This window comes from Sturnira hondurensis, unplaced genomic scaffold, assembly GCF_014824575.4.
Source record: "Sturnira hondurensis isolate 20B ecotype Veracruz unplaced genomic scaffold, ASM1482457v3 Scaffold0010128, whole genome shotgun sequence".
NCBI lineage: Eukaryota > Metazoa > Chordata > Mammalia > Chiroptera > Phyllostomidae > Sturnira > Sturnira hondurensis.
Window position 1 is genome coordinate 35,789,093 of NW_028082759.1, and position 21,069 is coordinate 35,810,161.

The following is a 21,069-nucleotide window of genomic DNA, read 5'->3' on the forward strand; positions in this document are numbered from 1 at the left end:
GCTTTTTGATCCAGTCATTTACTGATGGGCATCTAGGTTGCTTCCAACTCTTGGCTATTGTGAATTGTGCTGCTATGAACATCGGGGTGCATAGGTTCTTTTGGATTGGTGTTTCAGGGTTCTTAGGATATACTCCCAAGAGTGGAATTGCTGGGTCAAAAGGTACGTTCATTTTTAGTTTTCTTAGAAAATTCCATACTGTTTTCCATAGTGGTTGTACCAGTCTGCAATCCCACCAACAGTGAACTAGAGTCCCCTTTTCCCCACAACCTCTCCAGCACTTGTTGTTTGTTTCTTTGTTTATGATAGCCAATCTGACTGGTGTTAAGTGGTATCTCATTGCGGTTTTAATTTGCATCTCTCTGATAGCTAGTGATATCGAGCATCTTTTCATGTGTCTCTGGATTCTCTGTATGTCCTCCTTGGAGAAATGTCTGTTCAAGTCCTCTGCCCATTTTTTGATTGGGTTGCTTGTCTTCTTTGAGTGGAGCCGAATGAGTTCTTTGTATATTTTGGAGATTAAACCCTTATCTGAGGTATCATTGGCAAATATGTTTTCCCAAGCTGTTGCTTCTCTTTGTATCTTGATACTGTTTTCCTTAGCCATGCAGAAGCTTTTAATTTTGATGAGATCCCATTTGTTTATTCTTTCCTTTATGTTCCTTGCTCTAGGGGACGTATCAGTAAAAATATTGCTGCGTGGAATATCTGAGATTTTCTTGCCAAGGCTCTCCTCTAGGGTTTTAATGGTTTCACGGCTTATATTTAAGTCTTTTATCCACCTTGAATTTATTTTGGTGTATGGTGTAAGTTGGTGCTCAAGTTTCATTTTTTTGCATGTAGCTGTCCAGTTCTCCCAACACCATTTGTTGAAAAGGCTGTCTTTACTCCATTTTATGTTATTGCCCCCTTTGTCGAATATTAATTGACTGTAGAGAGTTGGGTTTATTTCTGGGCTCTCTGTTCTATTCCATTGGTCTATGTGCCTGTTTTTGTGCCAGTACCAGGCTGTTTTGATTACAGTGGCCTTGTAATACAGTTTGATATCAGGTATTGTGATCCCTCCTACTTTGTTCTTCTTTCTCAAAATTGCAGCAGCTATTCGGGGTCTTTTCTGGTTCCATATAAATTTTTGAAGTGTTTGTTCTATGTCTGTGAAATACGCCATTGGTACTTTAATAGGTATTGCATTGAATCTGTAAATTGCTTTGGGTAGTATGGACATTTTGATGATGTTAATTCTTCCAATCCATGAACACGGTATATGTTTCCATTTATTTGTGTCTTCCTTGATTTCTTTCTTCAGTGTTGTGTAGTTTTCTGCATACAGGTCTTTTACCTCCTTGGTTAGGTTTATTCCCAGATATTTTATTTTTCTTTTTGCTATATCGAATGGGATTTTTTTCCTGATTTCTGCTTCTGCTGCTTCATTGTTGGTATACAAAAATGCCTTTGATTTCTGGATATTAACTTTGTATCCCGCTGTTATGCCAAATTCATTTATTAGTTCCAGCAGTTTTTTGGTAGAGGCTATAGGGTTTTCCATGTACACTATCATGTCATCTGCAAACAATGCCAGTTTTGTTTCCTCCTTTCCGATTTGGATGCCTTTTATTTCCTTTTCTTGTCTGATCGCTGCAGCTAGAACTTCTAATACTATATTGAATAGAAGTGGTGAAAGTGGGCAACCTTGTCTTGTACCTGATCTTAGTGGAAAAGCTTTTAGTTTTTGCCCATTGAGTATGATGTTGGCTGTAGGTCTTTCATATATGGCCTTTATTATATTGAGGAATGTTCCCTCTATTCCCACCTTGCTGAGTACCTTTATCATAAATGGGTGTTGTACCTTATCAAAAGCTTTTTCCGCATCTATTGATATGACCATGTGGTTTTTGTCTTTGCTTTTGTTTATTTCGTGTATTACATTTATTGATTTGCGTATATTGAACCATCCTTGCATCCCCGGGATGAATCCCACTTGGTCATGGTGTATGATCTTTTTGATGTATTGTTGGATGCGATTTGCCAATATTTTGTTGAGGATTTTAGCATCTATGTTCATCAGTGATATTGGTCTGTAATTTTCTTTCTTTGTTGTGTCTCTATCTGGCTTTGGGATTAGGGTGATGCTGGCTTCATAGAAAGAGTTGGGGAGTTTTCCCTCCTTTTGGATTTTTTGGAATAGTCTGTGAAGAATAGGGGTTAGCTCTTCCTTAAAAGCTTTGTAGAATTCTCCTGTGAAACCATCTGGCCCAGGGCTTTTGTGTGATGGGAGTTTTTTGATTACTTCTTCAATTTCATTTGCTGTTATTGGCCTGTTCAGGTTTTCTGCTTCTTTTTCATTGAGTTTTGGAAGATTATATTTTTCTAGAAATTTGTCCATTTCACCCAGGTTTTCAAATTTCTTGGCATACAGTTCCGCATAGTAATTTCTTACAATCCTTTCTATTTCTGTGGTATCAGTTGTAATCTCTCCTCTTTCATTTCTGATTGTGTTTATTTGTGTCCTCTCTCTTCTTTTCTTAATGAGCCTACTTAAAGGTTTGTCTATTTTGTTTATCTTTTCAAAAAACCAACTCCTGGATTCATTGATCTTTAGAATTGTGCTTTTAGTCTCTATGTCATTTAATTCTGCTTTGATCTTGGTTATTTCCTTCCTTCTACTTGCTCTGGGCTGTCTTTGTTGTTGTTCCTCGAGTTCTTGCAGGCGTTGGGTTAGGTTGTTTGTTTGAAATGTTTCTATCCTCTTTAGGTGAGCCTGTATCGCTATGAACTTCCCTCTCAGGACTGCCTTCACTGTGTCCCATAAATTTTGGGTTGTGGTGAGTTCATTTTCATTTGTTTCAAGGAGTTTTTTGATTTCCTCCCTAATTTCAATCTTGACCCATTCATTGTTCAATAGCCTACCATTCAGTCTCCATGATTTTGGGTGTTTTGGGTTTTTTCCTGTGGGGTTGGTTTCCAATTTCAGTCCCTTGTGATCAGAGAAGATGCTTGGTATGATTTCTATTTTCCTGAAGTTGTTGAGACTGGTTTTGTGTCCTATCATGTGATCTATCTTTGAAAATGTTCCATGTGCGTTTGAAAAGAAAGTGTATTTAGTTTCTTTGGGATGGATGGCTCTATATATATCAATTAGGTCCATTTCTTCTAGAGTGTCGTTTAATGCTGCTATATCTTTGTTGATATTTTGTTTGGAAGATCTGTCCATTTTTGACAGTGGGGTGTTAAAATCCCCTACTATAATTGTGTTGCTGTCAATATCTTTCTTGAGGTCCTCTAGGATTTTCTTTATATATTTGGGTGCTCCTATGTTGGGTGCATATATATTTATGATGTTAATGTCTTCTTGGTGGATTCTTCCCTTGAGTATTATGAAGTGACCTTCTGGGTCTCTCTTTATGGCCCTTTTTTTGAAGTCTATTTTGTCTGATATGAGAATTGCTATCCCAGCTTTTTTTTCTTGTCCATTTGCTTGGAAAATTTGTTTTCAGTCTTTCACTTTTAGTCTGTGGTGGTCTTTTGACCTGAGGTGGGTCTCTTGTAGGCAGCATATGTGTGGGTCATGCTTTCTTAACCATTCAGCTATTCTATGTCTTTTAATTGGTGCATTTAATCCATTTACGTTTAAGATTATTATTGAAAGGTACTTATTCATTGCCATTCGTGCACCTGTGTTCCTCTCCGTGTCTCTCTTTTCCTTCCTTTCCTTAAAGCAGCCCTTTTAGTAATTCTTGTAGAGCTGGTTTGGTGGAGGCGTATTCTTTTAGACTTCTTTTGTCTTGGAAGCTCTTTATTTGTCCTTCTATCTTGATTGAGAGCCTTGCTGGGTACAGTAGCCTTGGTTGTAGGTCTCTGGTTCTCATTACTTGGAATATTTCGTGCCATTCTCTTCTTTCTTGGAATGTTTCCATTGAGAAGTCAGTAGCCAACCTTATGGGGACCCCCTTGTATGTTACTTCTTTTTTCTCCCTTGCTGCCTTTAGGATTTTCTTTTTGTCTTGGAGATTTGCCATTTTAATGATGATGTGTCTTACAGTAGGCCTCTTTGGGTTCCACCTGATTGGGACTCTCTGCGATTCCTGGATCCGTGTGACTTTCTCTCTCCTCAACTTAGGAAAATTTTCCGTTATCACTCTTTCAAGTAGGTTTTCTATCCCTTGTTCTTCCTCTCCTTCTGGAATTCCTATTATTCGGATATTATTTCGTTTCATGGTGTCTTGCATTTCTCTTAAATTCTCCTCATTTTTCCTGAGTCTTTTATCCATTACTTGGTCCATCTGGGAGATTCTTTCTATCCTGTCCTTGATCTCACTTATGCGATCTTCCGCCTCATTGATTCTATTCTTCATACCTTCTACTGTGTTCTTCAGTTCAGAAATTGTATTCTTCATTTCCTCTTGGCCTTTACTGATGGTTTCTATTTCCTTTTTCATGTTGGTATAGTTTGCAGAGAGTTCATTGTAGCTCCCCTGTAGTTTCTGATAGCTCATTGTAAGCTCTTTGAATTTTCTGATAACCAGTGCTTTGAATTCAATATCTGATAGTTGGCTTGCCTCAATTTCATCTAACATTCTTTCTGAGACTTCCTCCTTTTCTTTCATTTGGGGATTGTTTCTTTGTCTTCCCATTGTTTGTGTTGCTCTTCTTGTTGGCCTCAGCTTTTTAAAGTGATCTGTTCTGGTTCTCTAGGTTTATGGTGTGAACTTCTGTTGTAGGATGCCAGTGAAATTCAGTGGTGCAATCTCCTGCGGGTATCCTGGTGTTCTCTGCTTCCACCTACTCCTCTCGTTGGTTTCCAGCTAGTCACACTGGCTGCAGCAGCCTGAGGAGCTATTAGTGTGACCTTTCTCTCATCTCGGTGAACTCAGCTGGTCTCGCCAGTGCCTTCCCAAGATCCAGAATGGCACCGCTCTCCCCTGCCCCACTGAGAGCAGGTTTTTCCCCAGGCTTCCCAGCCCTGGCCTGGCATGAGGGCACGCGCTGCCAGCCAGGCTTTTCTGATCTCGCAGGCTCGGGCTTGGACCTTTCCCAGTGCTGTGGCTGCACACACAGGGCAACTCACAATTCTTCCAAGGCGGCAGCCACGGCCTGACTCCCGGTGCTTCTCAGTCTGCGCCCGGCTGGATAGAGATGGAGCTGGTGACTGGCGCTCTACAAGGGGCTCTGCCAGTAGCCCGCACCCCCCAAGACTGTGGGAACACAGGGGCGACTCAGTTCCCCAAGCCGGCCACCACAGCCTGACTCCACAGGTTATCAGAGCTCTCTGGTTTGCTTCCCAATGTCCACTCCTCTGTCTGCCACTACAGGCAAACTGATCTCTCCTGGTGTTTTCCAATCTGTGCCCTGCTGGTTAGAGAGGGTGCCGGTGAATAGTTCTTTCCCAGGGTTGTTGTTGCCCACCCTCGGCTCTCAGAGACCAGGGCGACCCGTCCAGGTCCCTGGCACGGCCTGGTGGAGGGCCTGCAGCCTTTGCGCTGTTCCCTCATACCTTGATGATCTGCAGTCGCCTCTCCTCCTCAACCTCTGGTCATTCAGTGTCTGCTACACTTTCTGGAGTCCTGCCTTCCTATATGCTGGGTCCCTGTTGAGTATCCACTGCGCTCCTCTGCAGATCAGCCCGGTTTTTCTCCGGCGCGTGGAGGAAAGCGAAATCCTTTGTCCTACTCCGCCGCCATCTTCTTCTCTCTCCTCACTATACTCTCTTTTATACGGTACCCAGCTTATTGAAGAGACATTCATAGTAGGTTGAATGCAGGTTCGATTCCTGGTCCGGCAGGGAGTAATCCCAGGTCTGAGTAATCCCAGGTCTGAACACACACAGGAGGCAACCTGTCAGTGTTTCTCTCTCACATCAATGTTTCTCTTCTCTCTCCCTTCTTCTTTCACTAAAAAAGCAATGAAAAAAGTGTCCTCAGATAAGGATTTAGAAATAAATAAATTAAAAATTTATTTTCCACATATAATGTACACTTCCATGTAAATAAGCTTTTCATAGCAATCGTGGGGGGCTCACAGTAACACCTCTGCCCTGACCGAGACCTGTCCAGCTGGTCCAAACTGGGCCTCCCCAGCACTGTCTGGGCTTCCCCCGGTTAGAGGAGGTGGTGCTTTCAGAAAGCATTCTAGACATCCACCCGGTCAGCCGCACCAGTTCAAGACACCAGACACATGAAACGGTAGCAGAGTTAGAATGATCAGAGACTCCTCCACTGCAGCTTTTCTCAACTGGTCATCAAGAGAGGGTAGAAAGGCTGCTTAGTCTAGTTCATGGGTAGTTGCTGAGCCCCCAGAGACAAGAAGGGGTCTTCTTACCCTGGACTAAAGTCAGACATCACCTAACTCAGGGAGGAGGACAGACTAGGACCAAGGTTGGGGAATGACAAGGGAAACCATACTCTGTTTGTTTATTGTTTCTATCTCTGCTCACAAAATATCTACCTCAAATATTTCATGAGAATGAATCTTCTTCATTAATGAAAATATCAGTGTAGAAGTCAGGGCTACACAAAGCACCATTATCATAAGGACTAAAGGAAAATCAGGTGATGAACTAACACAGATCTGTTTTTAAGGCAAGTGAGAATGTAGGAACACAAACTATTGTAAGCACTCTCTTTTTAAAGATTTTATTTATTCATTTTTAGAGAGAGGGGTAGAGAAGGAGAAAGAGAGGGAGAAAAATACCAATATGTGGTTGCCTCTCACGTGCCCTGTAGTGGGGACCTGGCCTTCAACCCAGGCATGTGCCCTGACTGGGAATCGAACCAGCGACCCTTTGATTTGAAGCCCATGCTCAATCCACTGAGCTACACCAGCCAGGGCTATTATAAGCACTCTTGATTAAGATCTCTATTAGCTCCAAGAAATGCGATGTCATGATGAGAGAAACCGAATTTCTGCCCAAGTCATTGCAACTTAGACCAAAATCCAAGGAAAGAGAAACGTAACTAACATTTTTCCAGCATTTGTTTTAAGCAAGGTGCTGCACGTGGCATTTTATGTGCATTAGCTCAATTTAATCCTCACATCTGTTGAGTGAGGTAGGCTTTGCCTTCACCACTTACCCAATGGGTAGCTGGTGCGTGGCCGGAGTGGAATCCAAATTAGTTGTCTGATTCAAAAACTCAGGCCACTTTGCCTTCCAAGGTAAGTTATGTTAACTAGGTACAGGGAAGTCAAATCTTCTGTAAGTCTGTTTTTTAAAAAAACTCCTCTGTCCTCTAGCTAGCCACACGATTAGCCAACACCAGTTCAAGCGTGGTCAGACACACCAATAGCCTGGTTGTTGTTAAAATGGCCCCATTCATTGTACTCTTTTTATATATGGTATCCTGCTTAGTGAAGAGACATTCATAGTAAACAGGTTGATCCACCCACTCTGTGCATTTCCTCATGTCTTTCATTCACACGGACGCCTTTGAAACAGAAAAGGGGGCAGGGGAAGGTTGTTGAAGGAAGAGAGAACACCAGGCCTTCACGGCATTCTAGCAGGTCTTAATTTTCAAGTGTTTAGTGGAGAAACTTAGACCTATCCATTATATTTTAATCTGAAGTCTTCAAATCCTTCTTATGGGAGCTCTAAGTATTGTTATGACTAAAACCTCAGAATTGTTTGGTAGCTCTAGGATGATTTCTATGTGCCAGCCTCCGTAGACTCGCTTACCTGTATTCAGTAGCTGGAAATGTTTGGTGTTAAATATATCTCATGCAAATGGGTGATCTTCTTACTATTTAGCTCTCTGTGTGGCAAGCATTATTACCATTTGAGAATACGGTACACTGCCTGCCTTTCAGTATTCAGTCTTGCAAACCTCTCCATGGGGCTCGTGCTGAAATTGGAATATGTGTTCTACAGGGCGAACGGAGCATAAACTGGGTTATGGTGCTGTGGCCCAAGCTCTTTGTGCATGTGCTGTGTTGAAAACGTCACTTTGCTCCTTCATATTCTTCAAAACTTCTTTTGCCCCTGTGAAATGCTTCAATGGCTGGCTCCCCGAATTGTCCTCTGCCACTTTATTCCTGTGTAAGGCAGTTTGAGTTTAGGTTCTATCACATGGATACACGAGGACGTTAGCAGTGACCTCTTTCAGGAGAGCCTGGAGTCATGGAACAAGGAATTCGACTGTGTCCCCGAAGGGGATTTCTTTAAGAGTCTGAGAACTTCAAGAAAATGTTGAGCCTCCTTATGTGGGCATTGAATCTGTGGGTCAAACCCGACATAGCTTAGCGGTGTTCTATGGAATAGTTGTACGTCGGCCTTTTTTGCTGTCTCTGGCTACTTGGAAGATTATCTTTTCAGTTACAGTATCATTGACCTTTGAAGAAGGAAGAAGAAAGCCCAGAATAATGAGATTGTATTGTTCAGGATCAAGGTGACAGCTCAGGTTAGATCCCACTTGTCTGGAATCTCTTCTGTTGCCATTGCTTTCACACCTGGACTGTGCCCAGCGTCTCTTTTTTTAACCCAGGGTAACTGCCTTCGCTCGTAGGCAACACCATCTTTTCTTTGATTTGACCCTCCCTGGGGTGTAGAGGAAAAGTGAGCACCATGAGCCCCACTTGCTTCACTCCTAATCCCCGAAGACACAGCATATAACCCCCTCCCGCCACACCACAATGCCTGGTCTCCCAGGGATTGTGTGGTAGGGTCGAAGTGGGTGCACGAAGTTAAGCAAATTTTTAAAAGACAGATTGAAGTCACAAAGTTTGGGTTAGAAGATTGGCATCCACTACTTTTTAGTGGTGTGTTCTTGGACCAGACACTTAATTTCTCCTGTGTCTTAGGTTTTCTGTCTCCAAAATGAGGAAACTTAATCAGCCTTCAAAGGATAAATGATATCATATGTGTACGGAGCTGGGCGAACTGTGGAGCAGTGTGCACATGCGGGGTGGTGGTATTGTGCCAGGCCACCTCACCTGTTAGCTTCATTCTTGGGAAGCCAGCAGGGGATGGAAATGGGCTTGAATCCCAGACATTTGGCATCCCTTCTCCACTGTGTGAGCAGAACAGCCAGCAGGGACTGAATAAGACAGTGTGGACATGTATGTGTGTGTTACTTCTGTTTCTGGATTAATATGAGGCTGAGTATGAATTCCCACCCCTCTCAGCTGGAATTACACCCCTAGGATGTTCATGTACAGACACACTGCACACACAGACATGCACTGATGTGCAAACCTTAACTTCTGTCTGAACAGACTTTGGTTCAACAGAGAACGTGACCCATGATGCTCAGTTCTGGCTGCCTATCAGAATCACCTGGGGAGCTTTTGCAAATACTGATGCACAGCCTCACCCCAGACCAGTCAGATTACAGCGTCCAGGGGCCAGGCCAAGGCATCAGCATTGTTCAATCAGATTAAGAAGCTTGGGCCTCAAGTAAGAATAAACAGAAGTGGCAGGGGGCTTAGAAATTCTCTAGTTGAATGATACCGTTTTCCTAATAAGGAAATTTAGAGCCAGAAGACTGAAGCTAAATACAAACCCAAAGTCAGAACCTATGTCTCTTCATTTCGTGTTCTTCTTTCTTCCCTAGAACATGCAGAAATGTAAGACAGTAAATGTTCCCTTTGAAATTATAAATGGCATTTGCCTGGCTGAAGCCATGGGGTTAGGACCCACTCATAGCATCGAAGACAATGGTTCTCACCCATGACTGCATGTGAGAATCAATCACAAGGTGTCTTTGGAAATGCTGCCATTCAAGTCCTACTCTGGACAAATTAATTTGGAACTTCTGGGGAGGGGACCCAAGCATCAGTGATGGTTGCTTTTGTTTTGGATTTTGTTTTTCAAGTTCCTGAGTGATTCCTATAAGGAGCCAAGATTCAGAATCACTTGTGTAGGGTGAACGTCGTTTTTCCTCTTTCTTCTAGGTATAAGTATTGACTCATTAAATAGCAGTTACATAAAAAAAGAAATTCCCTGTGCATCCAGTTCTGGAGCACATTTTACATATGTTCTGTCATTTAAGAAGAAAAAATGTTTCATTTACATGCATCAGATGCCATGTCCTGGTGTGGGGTTGTTGAGTTACAACATCTCTGCGATGTCGTTTGCTTTTCTACACTTGTATCAACATAGAATCAAAGATTTGTAAAACTCTAAAAGGATCCCAGAATCAAGCAAAGGGAATAAGAATGCAACCTGTTGAGTGTAACTGGTTTAGCTCTAGGATGTATGTTCTCATCCAAAAATTATCCCTCAGACCTTTTGTAACCAAGTGCAGAGGAGAAACAAAAGACGTTTACTGGCTATATCTGGTTAGAATTGTTAGTTTGCCAGAAATCCACGGCCCATTTCCAGAAACTCACGGAGCCCTGGTCAAAATCACAGTGTGGCTCCAGGGCGTTTCCCCGAGGTCTCCTGACTCCAGAGGGTGTGGTCGGGAGGCCTGAGCCCCAGTGCCATCCTCTGGCTGGACTCTTGTCGGCTCAGGGTCCGAGTGTGGACAGCTCAGCCTCTAAACCTTGCCTCCGCCCCTCCTCAACCTGCACAGAACAGTTGTGTACCCACTTCAATGTTTCGGCTTCTGTGCATTTCTCAAAATATGAACCACAAGGCTAAATATCAAACTGTATCTAATGATGTCCTCAACAAGTCAGAGGCGTAAACATAAGGACAGACACTACTACTAAACGACAAGCTTCGGCCCCACCCCATTCAATTTATGCTCCTGTGCCTTATCTCCCACGACCCCCTAACATCCTGCTCGGGTCCTGTTTCCCTCCTCCCTGCCCCTTGAATATAACTTTCTCATCTGCATGTAAGTGCTCTCCTCTGCCTTCCAAAATGCCGCCCCTCAACTGATGCCGACCTGACTGACCCCTCACGCTCTGTCCCAAACGTATCTCCCTTTTCACTGGCGTCCTGGTCAGGGAGCCTTAGGATTGCATCTCAAGTCAATGGCTTCCTTGGTATGTGACATGGACAAGGGAGTTAACCTAACTCTGCCTCAGTTTTCTTTATCTGTAAGATGGGCATAATAATAGTACCTGCCACAGAGGGCTGCTGCCAAGGTTAGAGCTATTAAATATATTCAGTACCTGGCATATAGCAAGCACTCACCAATGCTGGCTATCAAGTATATGGCCAAGGTCAATTCATGAATTTTACTTTTCCCTGAACTGCAAAAACCATACTTCTTCTAGCTCTCCAATACTGATTTTTACAAATAATTATCCAGAATAAAATATAGAGGAGGAAATACCTTCTCTCTTTTCTTCTCTTTCCTTTCCACGTTTTTCCCCCCATCCCTCTCACCCCATCTTAAAGGAAACAGGAGAAAAATCTCACTGGCACGAGTAAATCTCTTTCATATTTGTGAAAAAATTGACAATGGCTTGGGCTAAGTATCAGTTTGAACAAGGACATCTATGTGGTCTCCGTACATTCCCTAGTGGTGAGATAAAAATTCTAAACAGACGTCCACATGCAGGTAACTGCTTTTCATCCTGTTGGTACTGGCCTGAAGGGTAATCGGCTTATTGGAAAATTGCTGTATGGTTGTTACATTTCAGAGAATGTGATTTTACCTGCATCATGACCACACTCACTTAATGGGACACATAACAATAAAGAAGTGATCTGTGTGTGTTTGTGTGTGTGAGTGTATAACTCAGCTGTCATTGCAGTACACCTTAGAAAAACTTACAGCTAAATTTTTTGTTTCTCACTCATGAAAATGGGCATAAGTTGGTATAAATAAGAATATAGAACCTTTGTGATGAAACTGAGAAACACATGCAATTCAACCCTGGCTGGTGTGGCTCAGTGGATTGAACGCCACCCTGGGAACCAGAGTGTCACTGGTTCAATTCCCTGTAGGGCACATGCCTGGGTTGCAGGCCAGGTCCCTGGTAGGGGACATACAAGAGGCAACCACACATTGATGTTTCCCTCCCTCTCTCTATCCCTTCCCCTCTGTCTAGAAATAAATTAATTAGAAAAAAAATTTTAAATGTATGCAATTCAAAATGTAGAAACTATAATGATTACCTAGTGGTCACTGAGGAAAGGAAAATAACCAGAGTTCTAGCATCACCTACTATTTTGCACGGACCATTTACACATGAAAACTATTCTATAAAATGCAGTAGATATGATGTACATTTTAAATATGAAAATACAAACTCAGATGGGAAAGTAATTTGACCAAAGTCACACAGCTGTGAAGATGACAAGCTGAGAGTTGTGAGCCAAAGTTCAAACTGAGATCTGTGTGAGCCAAAGCTCCAGGATCCCCAGTAAATAACCACTATATTACACACAGTTTACACCCAAGAAACATGAACTTACCTGAGGACTGGATAACCACTTTTAAAGGGTCGATTATAATGGTTCTTCCAACTATAAGAATCCCTTCTTACAACTATAAGAACGGCTCTGCATTCTTAGAGGGCATCTTTTCCTAAGAACTTCCGAAACACCCAACAGTTCATTCTCATGACATATACCTGAGGACTGAGGAGCAAGTATTACTTTACCAGATGGGGAATCTGGAAGAAAAAGAGATAGTGCCATTTGCCCAAGGCCATAAAGTTAGTAACAAATAATGATAATAATAATAAATTAAAACTGAAGTCTTCAGATCCCGAACCCAATACCTCCATTGAAAACGGCCCTCTCGTCCTGTTAGGGGATGGTCACCGCTGCGCTAAGCGAATTTTGGCAGCACATCAGGTGGTTGTGGAGGCTAAATGAATAAATTTGTGTCAAGTGCTCAGACCAGCACCTGGCGTCAAGTGAAGGATTCTATAGCTGATGCTGAGAATGGGGCCAATGATGGTGTTACCTGGAAGGACCTGAAAGGCGTTTGCCGTATTTCTCATTAGGTTTGGTTCCACCAAACCAGCTGCACACAGGGATCCTTGTGGCAAAACATCCAGCCGCCTTTTCCTCATCGGGTGGTGTTGACATGCAGGGATATGTAATCAGTCCGAAACGCGGAGACAGATTTACTAAACAGCAGTTTGAGAGTGAGCTAACATCAGGGCATGATTCGGGAGTATGAGACGTGGTGCTTGCTATTAATCCCAAGTTAAAGAGCAGTTGGAAAAACTAAAGTCAAGTCATAATAATTTCAGCAATTATTTAAGTAGTTTAACCTAGCGCCTTACCCAAATGTTGGTGTGCAGACACGTAAATGCCTGCTGAATGGCCAAACCCAAGAGGCGGGAGGAGGCTCAGGTGATGTGCCGCAGAGCAGGAGGAGAACTCGCAGAAGGACTGAGTGGTCAGAGAAGCTGGAGAAAATCGGATTTGGCCGAGAACTGACTGTACCGATAAACTTCAAGGGTGTGGACAACAGGGAGACAGTGTGACAGCAGTATTTCCGCCAGGGCACTTGTTAAACAAAGACTGCTCCTGAGGCCCGTTAGCAGCTGCCTCACCTGAGATCATGCCTCCATCTGATTCCTGAAACTCTTCTCAATGTAGAATTATCTCATTATTCTGATCATTTGAGTGGCACGCGGCATGAGTTTCAGAGCACTTCTTTTAAAAATGATCTTTCTTCTCCTCCCTCAATAATGCACGAAGTGAGATAACCATTTCAGCTGCAGCTATTTCAAGGTTTTATTGCTCAGCCATAAAAATTGTCATGATATTGAACACTAAAATGACTGTGGTAAATGTGTGGCAATTTTATTTCATTAGCATTCCTGGAACACTTGCCACTAAGAAGATCTTCAAAGTCCGTAGCTAATTGCTCTATCTCATAAGGTCTAGGACTTGTTCAAAGGATTCATGGTATAAAAAGTAATTAGCATCTTTGTCCTGGCTCTTCTTTGATACAAGAATGTGGGGTATGTATATTCATATATGTAGTGTGTGTGTGGGTATATGTGGGTGTGCAATGTTTGTCCATGTACATGAATGTACCGATCTGTATTTGATTTTGCATATGCATTGCCAGTGCCAAGTACAGTGCCAGACCTCAGGTGTGGTCAAGTTCAACTCTTCAGGAAGGAAACAGGTTTTCTTTCATCTCTATCCCATAGGAAGTCAGCAGGAATTTGGCTAATGGAAAAATGCAGGTTGTGTTCCAAATAGGCAAAGTCACTAAAGATTCTGCCTACGCTTTTGTGTTCTACAAGCATCTACTTGTAGCCTCAGCAATTCCAGGCCATGATTATTTTTTTAAAAAGGCAGAATTTTTTTAATGCATTGTGGTTATCACAAAGGAAGTTGTTCATTCTAGTTCTGTGTTTAAAAATTAGTATTTGTTCTAACGTTGATATAAATTGGGACCACAAAAAGACATACAACTATTTTTTTTTCAAAAATAAAATTAGCCATGTTTTTCTGCCTGATAGAACACCTTGTAACCTTCTATTTGACTTGAATTGTGAGTCGGCTGTCTGCTTCTCTTGCTATTATGGGTGGTAAGTAGTCAACTCCCAGGTTTTGAACCCTTGAGGTAGAGATTACCCAGGTGGACAGATATGCCTTAACCCCTTTGGATTTAAGACAGATAGTCAAGCATCACTGATTTCCAAACTTGATGGAGCTATAAAAGGTTATCACTTATTTTGACGACACTTTTCACCAGCAGAAATTCTATGTGGCATGCAATTATTTCTGAATGGAGTTGCAGTCGAGTCTCTGAGAAGGTTTCACGGCGTCTCCTCAAGCTAATTGGGCATATCTGGGAGCGCCGCACGCCCAGGCCTGGACAGCACTGGTCTCCGCCTGGGATGGCAGAACCATGGAAAGCACGCGCAGTTTTCAGCTGAGAGCGCACGAGGACTCCGTTCGGTCACTTGTCACCCAACTGTGGAGAGAGAGGGAGAAGACCAGGTTACTCGTCATTTTGCCAGTGTAGATGAGCTAGTAGTGTTTCGCCTGTGCAACTGGAGACATCGTCTCACACCCAAGATGCCTACCACACCCACACTCAGGAATACTATTACCCTCTCCAAGACTCGTCCATCTGAGCCATCCTCTTGGGAACCAGCTGCAAAGAGGTCCAGCAACCAGACTTCGCAAATGTAGAGTAGTGGTTCCTAACCCCAACTACACATTAAAACCACCTTTTGAAAATCCTACTGTGGAGCCAAGAGGGAGAACCACTGATTTAACATAAGCTAGTGTGCCTTGTCAAGCTGACTTCACATTTTGGGCGTTTTATTTGTTTGCTTTTAGTTAAATCATCTCTCCCTTAGTTAACCCTTAGATTGTTCTCATTTCTGTTGCTTTTACACGGCTTTGTAAATAGGGAGTTGCCTTGTCCCTCGAGCTCCTGCCTCTCAGGATGGAGATGTTGTACACCTCAGACATTCTGTCAAAGCCACACAAAAAGGTAGTCTGATGTGGCTTGACATAATCAGCTAAATTCAATAGCACCGAGAGTGTATGAGGCTAAAGCAAAACCACAGAACTGGTTCTCTGTATCTGGGTTTGGGAACAATACGGTAGAAACTCAAAGGCAGGCAAGATAAGTCAACGTTTAATGAAGGCAGGTGACTCTGGTGAGAGAAAACAAACTGTGACTCTGAACCTTGGTCCATTGTGAATGGCTGACACCATTTTGCCCACGAGTGAGTGTCATCTGTCTGCTGACCAAACTGTCGAAGGCCCTTAACCAACTTAACCTTGCCTCGGGACACTCGGAAATGGAAAAGTTACCCAAGTATAGCACAGGCACCTCAATAGGCTATGTGAGACCTTATATGGTGCATGAAAGAACATCTTTTATTTAAGAATTTTGTATTGATTCTAATTTACACGTGAAAATATATAACTGGCAAAACAAACATATAATTTTATAATTATCATTGCTCTGGCCACAGTTTAGAAATGTATCCATTTAAAGAAAAGTATCAATAAATGATTACACACTGGTGATATTCATAGATGGAAGGAGGGGAAAGAGCTTCGATAACACGATAACACTGCACAATAGCTTTTTGTAACAACTGTGGTCAACTTAAAATTGCTTTGTAACAACTGTGGTCAACTTAAAATTGAGGTCATTATGTTTTCTGCTTCTGCAGTTAACATTTTAGAAAGGGAGAAGGGGGAAATCAAAAGTAAAAGGCTGGTGATTTGGTCTTTCAGATACGGAGGCCCCTATGAAATGACCCCCGGGTGAGGCACTATTATTTCAGCCAGACCGGTCCTCAGGAAACAGGAACGCCGAGACCTGCTGCGGAGTTGTTATTTGTCCAGAGTTGGGCTGGCAGTGTCTGCAGTGGCCTTTTTTACTTTGCAAGTTTTGGGGTAGAGTTTTTAAAATTGATTTTAGAGAGAAAGGGAGAGGGGGAGAGAGAGAGAAACATCAGTTTGTTGTTCCACTTATTTATGCATTCTTTGGTAAATTCCTATATGTGCCCTGACCAGGAATGGAACCGACAGCCTTGGCGAATGGGCACAATTCTCTAGCCAACGGAGGCTACCCAGCCAGGGCCAAGCAGGTTTAAAAAAATTTTTTTTTCAACTGTAGTTTACACTCAGCATTTTGCATTAGTTTCAGGTATACAGCATTGTGGTTAGACAATCCTATAGTTACAAGATGTTCCTCCTGATATTTCCAGTACCCGCCCGGCACCATGCATAGTTGTTACAATACTATTGACTATATTTTCTATGCTGCACTTTACATCTGCATCCGTCTTGATCGAAGACTCAAACGTGAAAACCCAGTGCCTGCTCCCCGTGCGCCCCTCTTGGGAGAGTGGACATTGTGTCCTTTAGGAGCAGCTCTCTCTGCTGGGTGTGCGGCGTCTGGAGCAGGACAAGGCACAAAGGAAAACCGGTCATGTCTGGGCTGAGTGAAAGTTGGCTCGCCCTGGGATGGACTCAGATTAAAGTCATCTCTGTCTTCCTCCTGGGCCACTCTTCTCGGACTCGCATTAGAAATTCAGGGGCAGAGAACAAAGCAGCCACGTTTGTTTTTCCAGAGAAGAAGGGGTCTGGGGAAAACGGCCCTGACAGCTGAGCTCTGGGGCCTGGTGAATGAAGGGCTTTTACGCGTTTCACTCAAGACTCTGTTTAGTCTGGATGCTAAGGATTTATGGATCAATTTTTGGCTCTGGTGTCACTGAGGTAGTCCTGATTTCCAATGATTTTGTTGTCATCTGTGTTTGCCTCCAGTGAGAGAGGGCTGGGAGCCGACTCAGTGCAGGATCGCTTAAAAGCTTGCCTTTCTGCAAAGCACTCTCATGAAGGGGGTTGCCAGGGCTTCTCAAAACCATAGCGGCAGTGCTTAATGAGAAACACCTGGTTGGCTTTTGCAGAAGTGGCAGTGCATTGAGGACGCGTCGGGCAAGCTTCGAATTCACAAGTGCAAAGGATCCAGCGACCTGCTCACCGTCAGGCAGAGCACGCGGAACCTCTACTCTCGCGGCTTCCACCCCAAGGACAAAGAGTGCAATTGTGGAGAGTCTGGCTATCGCGCCAGCAGGAGCCAGAGGAAGAGTCAGAGGCAGTTCCTGAGAAACGAGGGGACTCCAAGTAAGACACAGGCGTGACTGTCTCAGAGGCAGGCTGGGGCCTTTTGGGGACAGACACTACAGAGAGGAAAGGCTTGCTCTGTCTACATTTTAGCTATGAGCAATGCATAGTTTTAGGGCTAAAAGTGAATAATCATCCTGTTTATAATACAAAAGCTAAGGGAAATTGAACTTTCACTTTGTGAGCATTTTCACTTAACCATAGAATACAAATACAGGGGCTGACACAAATAATGTCTCCTGTTTATTACAAAATATTTTATTACAAACTCACAGGCATGTAGTTGTAACATAACAGTATCACACGCAAGCACACCATATGACATTTTGGGTGAAATGTTCAAATTAAAACAATAAATTATTACACCCATATTATTACCCTACTAACCACACTTAAGCAGGTGTTACTTCTTCTGGACCCTGTATATTAAAAGCACCAGACACAAAACCTACACACCACACACAAAAGAGCTATCGAGGAGTAAACATTATATAGTTCAGGTTGGTTTTATTTTATGTTAATGCTAATGTCCTGATTAGTCTGCCTTACGATGCTTTAAAAAAAGAAAAAAATGGAGAAAATAAATCCAAGGTTTCAAAGCTTGTTCATTTAATTAATAGGAAAAGCATAAATATTATTTATAAAAGCATATGTGTTTTAGACAATATATTTTTAAGTCCTTCTTCTTCACTGGCAGAGTCAAAAAGTTGAATTTAGTATGAAAAATCACTGCGTAGCATTTTTTAAATAGAAAGTATCAGAGATTGCTATTATTGTATAGGTAAGAAAACCTAGGCCTATACAGTCCATACAAGAATGGGGGTCTAGTGCCATCTAGTGGCATAATAGAAACTGACTCATTGCTGTGACCAGTCCTTTTTATACTGGTTTGGAAATAACCAACATGCATTAGATTCCATTCTGTGTCCAAAATGAGGAAATCAAATCATCCACTAGAACAGTGGAAGCCCTTAAAACAGGCTTTTTTATCCTGAATCCCACAGATGGGTTTTCAGGGATTATGAGCCCCTTAATATGTTATCCAAAATTTTAAGTATAATCTATGTGTATATGCATTTCTCTGGATGTTCATAACCTCCAACAAATTCTCAAAGGAGTCCATAACTCAAAAGTCTGAGAGCTGTTAATGTGGGAGGTTTTCTTTCCTCCCTGAGAGGAAATGCCAGGTTTAATATTTTACATGTCAAATGGAAAACCCACAAGGGACAAGGACCCCTGACACGATCCCTTAGCAGAAACTGATGACCATGGTCAGCTGAGAGGTGGGGGCAGCCTCCTCTCACCCAGAAACCTGGATGTCTGTCCCAAGGGCTGTCCACAACGCACAATGATTTTTCAATATGGAGCACAAACTAAGGAATTCTGGGGTACTTGTCCACGCTGTGTGGAGTCTTATACATTTGAGAGCAGGAGGCATGTCCACAGGTGGAAATTGCCCTCAGAGCAGGACTCTGCAGAGAGAAAGGGACGGTTCTGATACTGCACCAATAGGCTCTCCTTCCTCCTGTTCTAGGGGGGAAGGACTGTGAGCATGCCGCACAGAGCCCGCACGCATCTGGTCAGCAGGGACCCATGTCCGCACGTTGAGCTCTGACCCAGCACACTATGAGCCTTGACAGTGGCGTATAGCGACCAGAAGACAAGCTGGCCTCCCCCTGGAATGAGCCTCCATCTGCCAGGTGTTGAGAGTCCGTTGGCTGATGGAAGCATTTGCCAAATTTAACATTTCTTAGCGTGATCCTCTATTATTTGTGAAATAGCAGGTGTCTAGAGCATTTGCCTTTTTGAAAAAGCCTCCCAAAGTAATAAGAAGGCTCTTTTTTGGTTTTTAGACTCTGAATTACTTAAAATCGGAATCTAGCTCTGTAACCTTGCAAAATGGGAGGAACGTTCAAGGCACTTCAGTCTTCTCATCCATAAAACAAGAATAAAACCAAACTCATTAGCCTATTTGGATAATCTGATGTTTTAAAGATTTATCATAATACTACTTGTTTTTCAAGATTAGAGATTAGAGATAAGTGTGAGATGAATAGCAAAGGTCAAAAAGCAATAGTCACCATTATTCATCGTCATAATCAGGGCTATCATTTTATTCAAACTGCCTTAGCAGTCCATGTTGGAAACTCACCATAGGAGTTCACAGCCTCCTGTCAATGGGAAGGATCACGGTGATCATCCAGGTCTGCCCCACCTCGGGAGGGAGGGAGGCCTGAGGCCATCACCCCGTCCCAAAGTGGCAAAACCTGGACTAGATTCCACCCTTCCCAGAGGGAATTCCAATGAGCTGCTCATGCCAGTCTGCTGCCCCGCTGTGTACCGTGTGCTGCTTTTCAAAGTGCTTATTGGGCCAGGTGATCATTTTCTGCTGCCCTCAAGCACATCTGGACACCATATTAACATATCTTCCCTTATTTCCAGAGTACAAGCCCAGGTTTGTCCACACTCGGCAGACACGTTCCTTATCGGTTGAATTTGAAGGCGAAGTATATGACATAAATCTGGAAGAGGAAGAATTGCAAGTGTTGCAGCCAAGAAACATTGCCAAGCGTCATGATGAAGGCCACCAGGGGCCAGGAGGTCGCCAAGCTGCCAGTGGTGGCCATGGGGATGCTACGCTGGCCAGCAGTGGCAATGCTGTGGGCCTGCCCACCACCGTCCGAGTGACCCACAAGTAGGAACGCTTTATGTGTTCACAAGGGTTGAGTTCCAAGTCATCCCCACGTAGCACCACTACTTGGTCCCCGTACAAAATGTCACTCAGCAATAGGATGTCCGAGGGCTGGCCTGTATAACAGTAAGGTTAAAGGAGCAGTAAGGAGCCCAAACAGTCATAGAAGTGGGTGTGTGCATTGGGTGTAATTTCCCATGAAGGCTGATCAGCTGAGAATTTAGCCAGAGTGATTCTGTCACATCTTCCTTAGCAAGCATGGAGCTCTGCCATTAAGCAGTCACCTTCCTGGGGCCCCCGGAAAACAGAGGGAAGTCATTCGCCACACTGGTTAGGGGTTCTTTGTGGTTCCTGGTCACTGTGGCTCAGAGCAGTTGCAGTCACGGTCTCGGCACTTACACAGAGATCCAGGGAGAACCATGGGCCCTGGACAAGGCCCCAGAGAGACCTCGTAGGCTGGGAATGGATGTGAGATGCAGAAGCACCTCACCTGTCCAGATCCCGAAGAGCACGGGGCCTCGAACGTCATGGAGACGGGAGGCGGATGGTTCCCCGCAGCTTTCATGGGCTAAAATCGACGGACTCTCTTGACAGAGAAGTGATTTCTTTCTGGCTGTGTTAGCAAAATCTTTGTTTTGTCTTTCATTTCATCACTTAAGCAGGCAGGATACCATGAGCCACACTAGACATTTATCCCTGGGGCTGGTCTCCAGGTGCCTGTCACTGTTCAGAGACTTGGGCCAGGATTTGTTTCTCCGACATTATCGATCAACCTCACCTCCCACCAGCTTTCTATTGCTGGGCCTGCCTCTTCCCCTCAGACATAACGGGGTACTTCAGGCAGTCTCTTACAAGAAATAAGTAGGATGAGCAACCCGCAATTCTAACTGCATTTTGTCAAACATTTCCATTATAACTA

The 21,069-nt window shown here is 43.4% G+C and overlaps 1 protein-coding gene across 4 annotated transcripts in view; it reads left to right on the forward strand.

Annotated features, from left to right (window-relative positions):
- Nucleotides 1–21,069, forward strand: part of SULF1 (sulfatase 1) — a 163,282-nt gene that overhangs the window by 122,033 nt on the left and 20,180 nt on the right. For all 4 annotated transcript variants that reach the window (XM_037058682.1, XM_037058683.1, XM_037058679.1 and 1 more), the window contains 2 exons: nucleotides 17,242–17,458; nucleotides 19,901–20,153. In XM_037058682.1, the coding sequence (XP_036914577.1) occupies nucleotides 17,242–17,458; nucleotides 19,901–20,153 (470 nt within the window). The remainder of the gene's footprint in view (nucleotides 1–17,241; nucleotides 17,459–19,900; nucleotides 20,154–21,069) is intronic.